Source organism: Sinocyclocheilus rhinocerous, unplaced genomic scaffold (assembly GCF_001515625.1).
Source record: "Sinocyclocheilus rhinocerous isolate Xijiao unplaced genomic scaffold, SAMN03320098_v1.1 scaffold433, whole genome shotgun sequence".
NCBI lineage: Eukaryota > Metazoa > Chordata > Actinopteri > Cypriniformes > Cyprinidae > Sinocyclocheilus > Sinocyclocheilus rhinocerous.
The window spans coordinates 1,133,893-1,145,919 of record NW_015627897.1 but is presented as its reverse complement, the minus strand read 5'-3'; the positions used below and the strand labels follow the sequence as shown (position 1 = coordinate 1,145,919).

Sequence of the window (12,027 nt, the reverse complement as noted above, 5' to 3'; positions counted from 1 at the left end):
GGACTCCGTTAAATCTCCCATCCTCCGCAAACACACACACACACCGAACCGCAGAACCGACCCAGATCACGGTTCCGAACCAGCCACAGGTCTCAGAAAAGCAACAGTCCCGTTAATGCGACGTCCCGTTTGCATTCACACAGACACATGAAGGAGTGAGGATGTGTTTAATTGCGGCTGTCCAGAAACGGCTTTTTTTTAATTTCATACCGATCGCCTCAGTTTCAGTGACATTCCTCCGTAACGTCACCAATATTTTCACGCCTTTCCAAGCGCGCGTCGCGTCAGAAGCCGCTCCATATTCCCCTCAAACTGCAGAAATATTCACGCACGCACGGATCAAACATTTATTCCGTGACAGTCCCTCTCCGCGTAGTAAAATCGTGCGGTAAGTCCAGGTCCCGCACTGTCCTCCTCCGTAGCAGCAGGTCCCAGTCAGATTGATTGCTGTATATCTTCGCTACGATCTTTTTTCCATTGAAGCAACGTCGTTGCGATTCTCCATTCCAGTTGCGCATACTGGACCCGCGACCCGTTTCCCGCGTGCACTTCTGGCGTAGCTCACGTCATCCGTTGACTGCCGTAAGAGGCGCTGCGCTTTTCCGCTGCTTAGGAACCACTGGCACACTGCTGGGACGGGCTTAGTGAATACAGAGGAGACTCCTCCGAATTAGTATGCTGGGCGTGGAACGACGTCATTTCCTGAATTTCTTAAGCCTTTGTAAGCAGCAGGGAGTGCCAATGGATGAGAAACAAATCAATTAATCAATACATACAATTATAAAGTACTTCATTGCATAGTATAGATAGATAGACAATAGACAATATATAGGCCGATGTATATATATGTATATAACCATATATATATATATATATATATATATATATGGTTAGATACATAATTGATATACAGTATTTACTCTAGTTAGATAGATAGATAGATAGATAGATAGATAATTTATATGCATAATATATTAGATAAATAATTTATTTATATGCACAGTATTTACTCGATAGGTAGATAATTTATATACACAATATTTACTGTTAGATAGATAATTTATATGCATAGTATTTACTCCAGATAGATAGATAGATAGATAGATAGATAGATAGATAGCTAGATAGATAAACACGACATATACTGTTAGATAATTTATATACTCAGTATTTCATCATAGACAGACAGACAGACAGACAGATCGAGAGAGAGATAGCCCCGGGATAGTAACTGTCTGTGTTTGCTGTGGACTGTAGCACCTAAATGACGTCAATAAGGTAAAATTACATAAAACGTCAATGCAACAACCATTACACCAGTTCGAGCTGAACGAAAGCACACGCACCCCAGCTGCACTGCGCCCCCCTGTTCTCACTGATGGAGTGGTACAGCCCAGTTCCTCTCCTCCTCCTCCTGCTCTTGCTGCTGTGCCCTCCATAACTCCATTTCCTTTGATTCTGTTTCTCCTTGAGGACGGATTCAGGCCTTCCTGCAGAGCAGATCTCTTGGTTTCTCATCCTCTGTCTCTTCATCCTTCTTTGAAAAGAGGACAAGGTGAGCAAGGATTACAAGGCAACATAAAGAAGGTACGTTCCATCCATCATCATCTTTCCATCCATCCATCAGAACTGGAAGAGAATGTGATGCGCTGCTGTGGCCTGTGCAGCCATCATAACTGCATCACTACATTAATCACATCCATCAGATGCTCGATTAACCCATTTTCAGTCCGTCTTTCCAGGTTACGCTTTCTCTGCATGGTTCTGCGGGGCTTCAGTCCTTTTTTGTGTGATTTTATTTATTTTTAATGTACAGTGCTCCCCTCCACCGGTCCTGTATGACTCATGCAGATTCACAGGGATATTTCTGCATGCTGCAGATGAACTAGTTCACGTTTAATGCTTCAGAAACATCATTCATTGTGTTTTGTGGGTGCAAAAGGTCTGTAAGGAACATGACTGATGTTAAGAGTTACTTGTCACTTTTGTCCCACATACCCTAAAAAAAGCTTCTACACATAAAAGACGCACATGCTTTTTAAGGAAGCAACGACTAATGGATGCTGCCCTGTGGCTGTCTAATACAAGCAAATATAGCATGTGAGCGTATAGCATATAGCAGTCAGTAGGCCACTGCATATACAGTAATGTCATTGCTACATCAAGGTCAAAGGCTCAAATGTTTCACGTGATATAATTCTGTTTTTGTGACATATTCACATTTTTTTCATTCCATACCCATATGCATTTTTCTGTGGAATGCAAAAGGAGAATTTGCTTCAGCAGCTCTTTTTTATATGCTAGTTCGGTCCACTGCTGTCAAGCAAAAACTATAATTAAATAAATAAATAAATACATATGAGAAAATGCGAAAGTATTATAATGGTAGGTTTTGTAATTTTTAATGTATTTATTTTATTTTATCTATTTTTATTTTTTTTTTTACATTTTTGTTAATTCTTTTAACATTCTTTTAATATTTTTACATATGGGGTCAGTAAGTGTTTTTTTTTTTATTATTATAATTGACCAAAAATGACAGTACAGACCTTTATAATGTTACAAATAACTGCTGTTCTTTTGATCTTTTTATTAATATAAAAAATCCTGGAAATAAAATACATCACGGTGCACAAAATATTAAACAGAACAACTGTTTTCAACATGGCTAATAATAAATGTTTCTTGAGCAGCAGATCAGTATATCAGAATGATTTCTGAAGGATCATGTGACACTAAAGACTGGAGTGATGATGCTAAAAATTCAGCTTTGCATCACAGGATTAAATTCTATTTTAAAATATATTAAAACAGAAAACAGTTATTTTAAACTGTAATAATATTTCACAATTTTACTGTATTTTTAATCAAATAAATGCAACCTTGCTGGGCAAAAGAGACTTCCTTCAAAAAAAAAAAAAAAACTGACCCAAACTTTTGAACAGTGCACATGGAGAAATTGAAAACCTCAATCTCTCCCTTTTCTTTATATTTGTATTCCTAAAGGAAAGCCCAGGAAAACCTGCCGGATTCCTTGACCCCCTGATCCCATTCCCACATGGAAGCAAAAGCCAAAGGAGCGTCGAAGTCTGCCTCCAAAGCAGAGAAGAAGGAGGCAGCCCCACCGCCAAAACCAGACCCCGTCTCTGCTGAACCTGCAGAGCCCGAGAAGCCGGCGGAAGATGGAGCGACCAACCAACAGGGGGCAGCGGAGTCCGCAGGAAGTAGCTGTGAAACCTTAGAAAATTTGAAGCCTTTCCTGATTGGAGGAGCTGTCATCGCCCTTGGAGCTGTATTGGTGGGCGTAATCTTATTAGCCAAGAAAAACTGACCCAAGGCCTAAGATTAATTGTTAAACAGTGGGGTTGATTACTTCACAGACTATTAAAGTTTATATAAAGGGGTGGGGAGTCACTAGCGGGGTGAACATATGTCCTATTTGTCCTGAACATGTGCTGGCCAGGATTTCCAAATTGCCAAAAATGTCCGGGTTTTGGCTTTGATTTTCATAATGACTGAAAAGTAGCATGCAGGCATTGTACATAATCGACCAATTGTCGCACACGCGAAGGTGGGATCTACAGAGAACGGCCAAAGCATTGCAAATTCACATAGATACAATGTATGAAGACTATAGAGACCGCTTCAACAGGAAAACAAAGTCAAAACCCGGGCATTTTAAGTAATGTAGAAATCCTGACCATGACATGTCCGGGAAAACGAGTACGTATGGTCACTCTACACACTAGGCGTCTTAATTTTATGCTGTACTTTAATTTCAGTGCTTGTGGTGACGTTCCTGCCAGCTATTAAAGCAAGCTAGAGATGCATTTAGGCCAAACACTTTTCATATAACATTCAACTTAGTTGTAGCCAATGCACATTTCCACCAAAACTTTCATCCTAGTCACTCTGCCTGCTGGTTGATGCTCAAAAACACCCTCATTCATGCGACAATGTTGAGATTAAACCAATTATCCAAAAATATTTCCGTTTTTCAAGCTGGACTTAAATCCATAACTGCCAGCTACAATAACGTTAAGATGCATGATTCAAGGTTAAAAATACAGAATTTTTCTGTCATTTATTGAAATTAAATGCCATTTATATCTTGATACCAATAAAAGCAATTGGTTTCATACTTAAATGCTTGTGCAAATCCATATGTACATATCAAGCCACTGACATCTATTACAGTTAGGCCTGTATTGTTGAGAGAAGGTGTAGAAATGTAAAGAAAGAATCTCAGCTATTTCAAATATTATATGGGTTCATTTTGTATTTGACATCAGCCATCGAACAAACACAAGTCATTCAATAATCTTGCCTGTGAATTGCATACTGTAGACCATCTGTGCCATTTCAAAATCTTAGTTTCTTGTTTGAACGACGTTGACGATTTTCTGAAGTGGGCCAATGGAAATAGATGCAACGTAGATTATGACGGCTCTCGGCCAACAGCTTCAATTTCGCAGTTACACTATGATGAGCGCTACACACAACAGAAACAATCCCTAAATGCATGCAGACACGAACAATATAGACTCACACGTCACATGACATACTGTTACAGAAAATGACATTTTCTTTAAAGTGCGTATATAATGCAATAATTCAAATAGAACTCTGTATTTAAAAGAAAGAAGACTGTGTATTGGTTGTGATACTGAGGGTAACGATGTGGATGATGATGCGGCAACATGGTGGTTGTCTTGGTGATGATGATGATGATGATGATGATGAGTGATTATGATTTTATTTGTTTGTTCTAATGAAGTTTACCTGTTCCTCTAATGTGGCCCCTTTCCTCCTGCCATATGTATTTATTTTGCACACAACCTCGCCTGCTGTCTTTCTGCTGTTCCTCGTGTGAATTAAAACAAGATGGCTCCCTTGTGACTTGATGACCTTATTAAAGGACAATGAACCATATTTTCCCAGACTCAGTGTGTTTTTTTTTTCTCTAGATATTTTTGGACAGAATTCAATACTTGAAGCCTGTTTTTTTTCATACTTGTGACAGATGTCTTTGCTATTTTTCATTTCAACTATTTACTAAATGAAGCACAGTCGCTATTAACAAGGAATTAGTAAATCGGGTAATATAGACATGCATCTATCACTGGAAAAAGGAAGAACAACAACAAAAACATACAAAGGTCAGGGGTTATGCATAATACTTCATCAATGGGTTAAATCAATCATCAAAGGACATACCTACATAAATGACTTCTATAGCTGTGTTTGATAGTCTTGCTGCAATCCTACAAAAAACGCATTTACTGAATTTTACATTATTACCGGATCTGCTTTTTAGAGTCTGATTATTTTATTCTAGCCCTAGTTTTTTAAAATTATTATATTCCATCAACAATGCTAGTTTTTAACAGCACGAAACAATAAAACAATATAAGAATAAGTCTCTCCCTATATCTCTCACTAAACAGCTTATTTATTTTTAATTTTCCATCGAAGGTTTTAACATATTGTTCATCAGATCGTTTAAAAACTGCTGATGTGGAGAAAGTGTCTGGCTAAAAGAAGCTACAAAAAACAAACAAATATAAGACACAATTTTATTTTTTATTTGTGTTGTTACAGAGATATGGTGACTTTAATTTACACTAATTATTGGAGTTTGACAGAATGTTATGGAAGACCCCAACCGGACCTCACCGGACAATGGCACCTTTTTAGTTACACCCAGCGTCACTACCCGCTCCTACCCTACGAATTTCGAGCCCCGGGACACCCCTTTTGCTTAGAACAAAGCCAATATATATAGGTTCAATATATAGGTTCAAACTCCAGTCCGAACACCACTGGCCACGAGCTTTGGGCTTTGCTCTCACAGAGAATATTTATTTATATAGCATATTTTATTTTAGATGAACTAGTTTGTGTTGTTACAGAGATATGGTGACTTTAATTTACACTAATTATTGGAGTGTGACAGAATGTTATGGAAGAAAAATAATGCCATATGTCTTTGAAACAAAAAAAGCATGTTGAATAGCACTAACTGAAAAAATAATGCCTTGCATAATGCATGTTAAGTGTAGTTGGGGAATCCTGGAGTGTGATGTATGAGGGGAACCCCAGTATTACAGCACAGGTCACACAAGCCATGATACAAGTTAAGGAAACTAAGCAGCCGAAAGCAATATATGTCTTCCTCAGATGTAATGTTAGTTCTGTACATCAGCGTTGGGTAAAATAGCATTATAATCTCCTCTGTGGTAGAGAAAGCTGCTTACATGTAGGCTACGGGAAACAGCTAAGATTTTTTTTTTTTTAAAGATATAACATTCACAGGGGATACAGTCATAGCAATAAAATACATACACAACTAGAATACAAAACAATGAATACATAAAGAATAATAGGGAAACAGCGAAGATGTTGAATTAAACATGCACACAATCAGCTTTTCCACGTTTATACTGGCCCCGATAATCAAAAGTTCTAGTGCTTGCTCCATTTCTGCAAATCTGTTTTTGTGAATGAATGACTTGATCCACCTGTTGCTTTGGTCTTCATCAACAGCCGCTTGCGCCACCTGCTGGTGAGCGACTGACAGCAGCTGGAGATCATGCATCGGTGCTCTACTGCTATTCCTGCAGCTCCCGGCCGAAATTTGCCTGTCGAATATTATACATCGTATTTTTAATCAGATTTAATATTTTGGAAGTTAATTCTGGAAGGTGAATATGAATTATTGAATTTTTAATTATGAAAATGTGTGTGAAATATTTTGAATTGAAATATTCACCGCTTAAATAGACAACTATGTTAAATTTCAGGACCTAATGCAAGCCCTGGAAATACAAGGCATTAAAATGCAAGCACTGTTAATGCAATGCATAATTTTTTCAGTTAGTGCTATTCAAAGTGCTTTTTTGTTTCAAAGACATATGACATTATTTTTCTTCCATACAATGTTCTCATGTTGCTCCGGACTTCAGAAGCGCGCGGATGTCTTCTCATGACCTTGTTTCCGCCCGTGCGTATTTGACAAACGCAACGCGGAAATTATGCAGATGTAATGCGTTTGTTGTAAGCGGCGCAAGAGGAACGTGTGTAGCGTGCGAGATTGTTTTGGTAATGTTTCTTACATTTTTTGACATCTTCCATAATAATAGCCGGCTCTAATAGTAAGAGTTTAGTTATGGATTCTTAACTAAGGAACATATCTTGAGCTGAACGACTCTATTACACATTTTATTATGTAGTGTTACTGTAAATCTCTAGGCATCATATGAATATCTCTACAACTATTACTGAGTTTTGTCTCGTTTTCGTATCTATCTATCTATCTATCTATGTATCTATCTATCTATCTAAGGGCATATTTATGTACATATCTCTGCAGAGTAAAACCTCTGTCTGTCTGTTGAGAGACATATCGCAGACACTTTTAAACACTAATACATATATATATATACTTATATTAATTCATTGATATAGTAAAAACATTGCTTATCTTTATTCAAAAGCTTGGTACCTGACATACAAATAAACAAAATACACACAAATGACGTACAAAAAAAAAAAAAGTCCAGCAATCGCTAGGAAATTATTTCTAAAAATCCTTATCTGATAATCATGAATGACTGGAATAATCTAGTCAAAAACAGGTTAATAAACGTGTACTTTTTCTTCGATTCAGGCCTCTCGTCCTTCACCATGATCATCCCCATCCGCTGCTTCACTTGTGGGAAGATTGTTGGGAACAAATGGGAGGCGTATTTAGGTCTTCTTCAAGCGGAGTATACAGAAGGGTGAGTTTATGAAATGTCCATTTAGGTCTGATTTCTCTGCGTGTTTTCCCGTGTCAAACTGAATCTCACTCTGCTGGTTTTCACAGTGATGCTCTTGACGCTCTGGGTTTGAAGAGATACTGCTGTCGCCGGATGCTTCTGGCTCACGTGGATCTCATTGAGAAGCTGTTGAATTATGCACCGCTGGAGAAGTGAGGAGCTTTCTGTGCAACTGAAGATGCACATCCCACTCAACCTCATATTTTCAAAGACTTGATCCTAATGGAAGAGATACAGGCACGGGCATGGAAATGGCTGGTTCATTAGACTATATCTGAAGCAAGCTTATTATGTTGAATTTTTGTTTATTAGCATTTTGTTAAATAAAGATTGAAATGTATCTGTTGTGTGGTTCATTAATTTTTTTTTTTTTTAAATATCACAATATCTTAGAGGGGCAAGTATAACCTGGATATATTCTTTGCTTCACCTGTCTTCAACTAGTGTTATCAAAACACTGAGGAAATCCAGCGTAGGCATCTACTTCAGTGACTCTACAATCTTAGTTAGTGTGTGTAGCAGACTTAAAATGGTAATCAATGGCTACATGTGCATGTTTTTTGTGCAAAAATACCCCCAACCTTAGCTCAAAAATGCAAAATGTTGTTATTCACCCTTATTTTCTAAATTTGTCTGCTGTCATTTTTTTTTCTGTAAAACACAAGATTTTTTGTTTTACTTTTTACTATATAACAATGATTCATATTGACACATCTGTTGCACCTAGTGCAATTGAAGTGATTTTAATCTTACCATGTTACCTCAGAAATCTCATATAAAAGCACTTGCCATCACACTGTTATCATTATTAACTAAAACTATTAAAAACATTCTTGTTAATTCAAATAAAGCTAAAAACTAAATATAAATATTAGATGAAAAAATGTAAATACAAATTATAAATGTTTGCCTTGCCAAGTAACTGACGTGTTTAGGTTGAAGCACTAAAATGAAACTAAATCACAAATTAATTTTATTGACCAAAATAGTAATATTTAAATAACAAAGTATTAAAATGACAACAAAATGTTAAGATAAAAGCTAATTCCAAATATATAAATAAAAAATAATACTAAAATAACTGCTACGTGTGTTGTAAAGTGTGTTGTTAACTTTGATGAACATATTTTGCCAGATTTAAGTCATTACGACCTTTGTAATTTGTATTTTGGGGACACATTAAACTAGTTTTAGTCTTTGGAATGTAATTCGAGTTTATTTTCAGACATTGAATAGGTTTTGTGCTTATTTTGCGTATAATAAACGTAAAGCAAAGATAATTAGTATGGGATTACTATGCATAATTAGTAATTATTGAAATTATGCATCACTGTCCCTTTAAAAATTGATATAGCGCCGAAAACGTCCATCCGCTCGCACAAGCGCTCACTGAAATACATTCCCCGGGAAACAAAGACTAGCTTTCATTAGACTTAACCTTAATTAAATTTACGCGTGTCAGCCTAGAGGTCAAGGACAAACTCGAAGGTTAAAATACACACACGTTATGTCTGCACGACATAGAAACAAAGAGCTATTAAAAGCAACATTCAAATAATATTCAAATAAGAAAACGATATTGACCTTACCAACATGGCGCCCGCTGCACGGCGTTTTTGCTTTGATTGTGAAACAGTTGCATAAACTCTCCTTCAAAATAAATAATAATTAAAAAAAAAACTGTCAGCCAAACACCTGATCAGCCACACATCACCGAAAACACTCCACGATAACATGTTTTCAGCAACTATCGCACGAAAGGTACGTTTGTTTGCTTTGCATTCATATGTGGCGACAAGTTTTAAAGATCACATTTGACCTCATGTGTCTGAAGTGAGATGACAAGGTCCTCTTTCTGCAGCCCATCATACTAATTTCATACAGCTAATGTATAACATCCAAATAAACGCAGGGGTTTGGATAAATTGTTTAGCTGGATTTTTATCCTGTTGTCCTATTTTAAATGAGCAGCAAGGGCAGATGAGGACGCTTACGCTAACTGTACTCTGAATTCATACACAAGGCTAATTTCACTCTTTATACTAGTTTACATAATTAGTTTTTTTTAGAAGACAATGTCCTGAGCAGGTATTTTTTACTTGTTTATGAACATCTAATGTTACAGATTATTCACCTCTTGAGACCTAATTTTGTACGTTTATATATAAATTTATTGAGATGCACCTATATATATATATATATATATATATATATATGAACAAACCAGGGTTATTATAGTTAACTAAAGCTATACATTTCCAGGTGGTTCATTCTGTTTGCCGGGCATCACTGCGTCCAGCTGTCAGCTCAGTGATTTCTCGGGGATACCGTGGTGATGCTCCAGAACCAACCATCATTGAGATCCCTAGGCCTCCGTGGCAGGAGAGGACAGGAGAATCCCTGGCGATCAAGAGAAAGAGACTCCTGTACGAGAGCCGCAAGAGAGGCATGCTGGAGAACTGCATCCTTCTGAGGTCAGCAGGTCAAGAACACATCTAGATAAATGCCACCGACTCAACAGACAGCTAAACTTATTCTAGTCTTGGCAACAACATATAATATTGTCTAAGTGTATCTAAGTATGTTCAGGATGAATTCTAATGAGCTGTATACACTGAATACTATGTGTGTGTGTATATATATACTGTATATCTTGATGTACGAAAATAACTAAATTGGAAATAAAAATGAACACAAACTATATACACATTACAAAAACTACTTTACAAAAATAAAACAAAATTACTAAAATTAAAACGAAAACAGAAGATATAAAAATAACAATTAAATAAAAATATGAATAAAGACTATAACAGTATCTCCTGATGTGATTTTAACAGTATCTCAGTGATTTTAAAGATAAAATATAAAAAATAAAATAATACTGTTACATATGAATTAATATGGTAAAACTTTACAATAAGGTTCCATTTGTTAACATTGGTTAATAGATTAACTAACAATAAGCATTTGTTACAGTATTTATTTAATAATCTTTGTTGAGATTACTTCATAAAATACAACTGTTCATTATTAGTTCATGTCTATTAAATAATATTAACAAATACAACTTTTGATTGTAATAATCTATTAGTGAATATTAATACTAAAGTAAATGTAATACGTTTATTTTTCATTGTTAGTTTATGTTAACTAATAGTTAGCTAATGTTGACAAATGGAACCTTATTGTAAAGTGCTACCATTATTATTATTAATCATATTAACTTTTTTTTTTAAGTTTAAAAACAAAAATAAGCATAATATTTATTACTACATACTATATAACTACTCTGACTGTGACTTTTTTTTTGTTACCAGCCTTTTTGCTAAGCAGTACCTGAACACAATGAGTGAATCTCAGTTAAAGCAGTATGACAGACTCATCAATGAACCCAGCAACGACTGGGACATCTACTACTGGGCAACAGGTATGTATGAACGGACAAACTAAACAGATAGAAGAGATGAACAATGGTGCACAGCTCAGGCATTCAGTTGAAATCTAAATCAAGAGTTTGACTTGATTTTATCCATTGATTTTTTTCTTTGTAATAACATGCACTGGTTTATCACACACAATAAGACCAGGAATGTGTTTCTAAATACGGTCTTCCTCCCATCAGAGGCTCAGCCGACACCTGATGTGTACCAGAGCGAGGTGATGGACATGCTCAAAGAGTTCGCCAAGAACAAGGACATGGAGCAGCGTCTAGATGCCCCTAATCTGGAATATCTGGACAAGAGCAGTTAAAACTCGCCCTTCTGCCAGAGACTGTCATAGAGAAGCAGAACTGAGCTCATACGAACACATCTTATATAAGAGGACAGACACCTGAGACCTATTCAGAGTCATTTTAAAGGTGCCTGGGATTAAATATTACAATAGCGACTATAAAACGCACATCATATATTGGACAGTTTGCATGTACACATAAATAAAATAACTGTCATCATAAAAAGCTGATCCTTTGATTCATGTTAATATATACTTTAAATAAACTTACATTTTCTACATATGTATAAAATAAGTTTATTTAAAATGCCTATATATATGTGTGTGTACAATTCATTTTAAATAGAATTATTAAAATATATATAATGTAAAATGATCAATTATATACTTTATATATAAATATTTCAATTAAATTAAATAAATTATATATACAGTAAACTATATATATATATATATATATATATATATATAT

General features: G+C 35.9%; 2 protein-coding genes and 1 long non-coding RNA gene across 3 annotated transcripts; all 3 read left to right on the top strand.

Moving 5' to 3' along the window:
- The first annotated feature begins 1,423 nt into the window (after window positions 1-1,423).
- LOC107736995 (uncharacterized) lies at window positions 1,424-4,932 on the top strand. The gene is made up of 2 exons (XR_001639755.1): window positions 1,424-1,587; window positions 3,007-4,932. It is a non-coding gene; the product is annotated as an uncharacterized LOC107736995 (long non-coding RNA).
- Window positions 4,933-7,001: 2,069 nt separating this feature from the next.
- Window positions 7,002-8,151, top strand: polr2l (RNA polymerase II, I and III subunit L). The gene is made up of 3 exons (XM_016548419.1): window positions 7,002-7,101; window positions 7,670-7,781; window positions 7,868-8,151. The coding sequence occupies exons 2-3, from the start codon at window positions 7,687-7,689 to the stop codon at window positions 7,974-7,976; spliced, it is 204 nt and encodes a 67-aa protein (XP_016403905.1). The 5' UTR covers window positions 7,002-7,101; window positions 7,670-7,686; the 3' UTR covers window positions 7,977-8,151.
- A 1,058-nt stretch (window positions 8,152-9,209) lies between these two features.
- Window positions 9,210-11,807, top strand: sdhaf2 (succinate dehydrogenase complex assembly factor 2). The gene is made up of 4 exons (XM_016548418.1): window positions 9,210-9,581; window positions 10,083-10,294; window positions 11,141-11,250; window positions 11,446-11,807. Exons 1-4 carry the CDS (start codon window positions 9,555-9,557, stop codon window positions 11,571-11,573), a joined length of 477 nt encoding a protein of 158 aa, XP_016403904.1. The 5' UTR covers window positions 9,210-9,554; the 3' UTR covers window positions 11,574-11,807.
- The last annotated feature ends 220 nt before the right edge of the window (window positions 11,808-12,027 follow it).

Bases quoted from the DNA above. Each gene is read 5' to 3' on its own strand.
- sdhaf2 (XM_016548418.1), top strand. From the start codon at position 9,555: ATGTTTTCAGCAACTATCGCACGAAAG. The intron at 9,582-10,082 runs GTACGTTTGTTT...ATACATTTCCAG, and splicing joins CAGCAACTATCGCACGAAAG to GTGGTTCATTCTGTTTGCCG. The intron at 10,295-11,140 runs GTCAGCAGGTCA...TTTTGTTACCAG, and splicing joins GAGAACTGCATCCTTCTGAG to CCTTTTTGCTAAGCAGTACC.
- polr2l (XM_016548419.1), top strand. From the start codon at position 7,687: ATGATCATCCCCATCCGCTGCTTCACTTGTGGGAAGATTGTTGGGAAC. The intron at 7,782-7,867 runs GTGAGTTTATGA...TGGTTTTCACAG, and splicing joins CAAGCGGAGTATACAGAAGG to TGATGCTCTTGACGCTCTGG.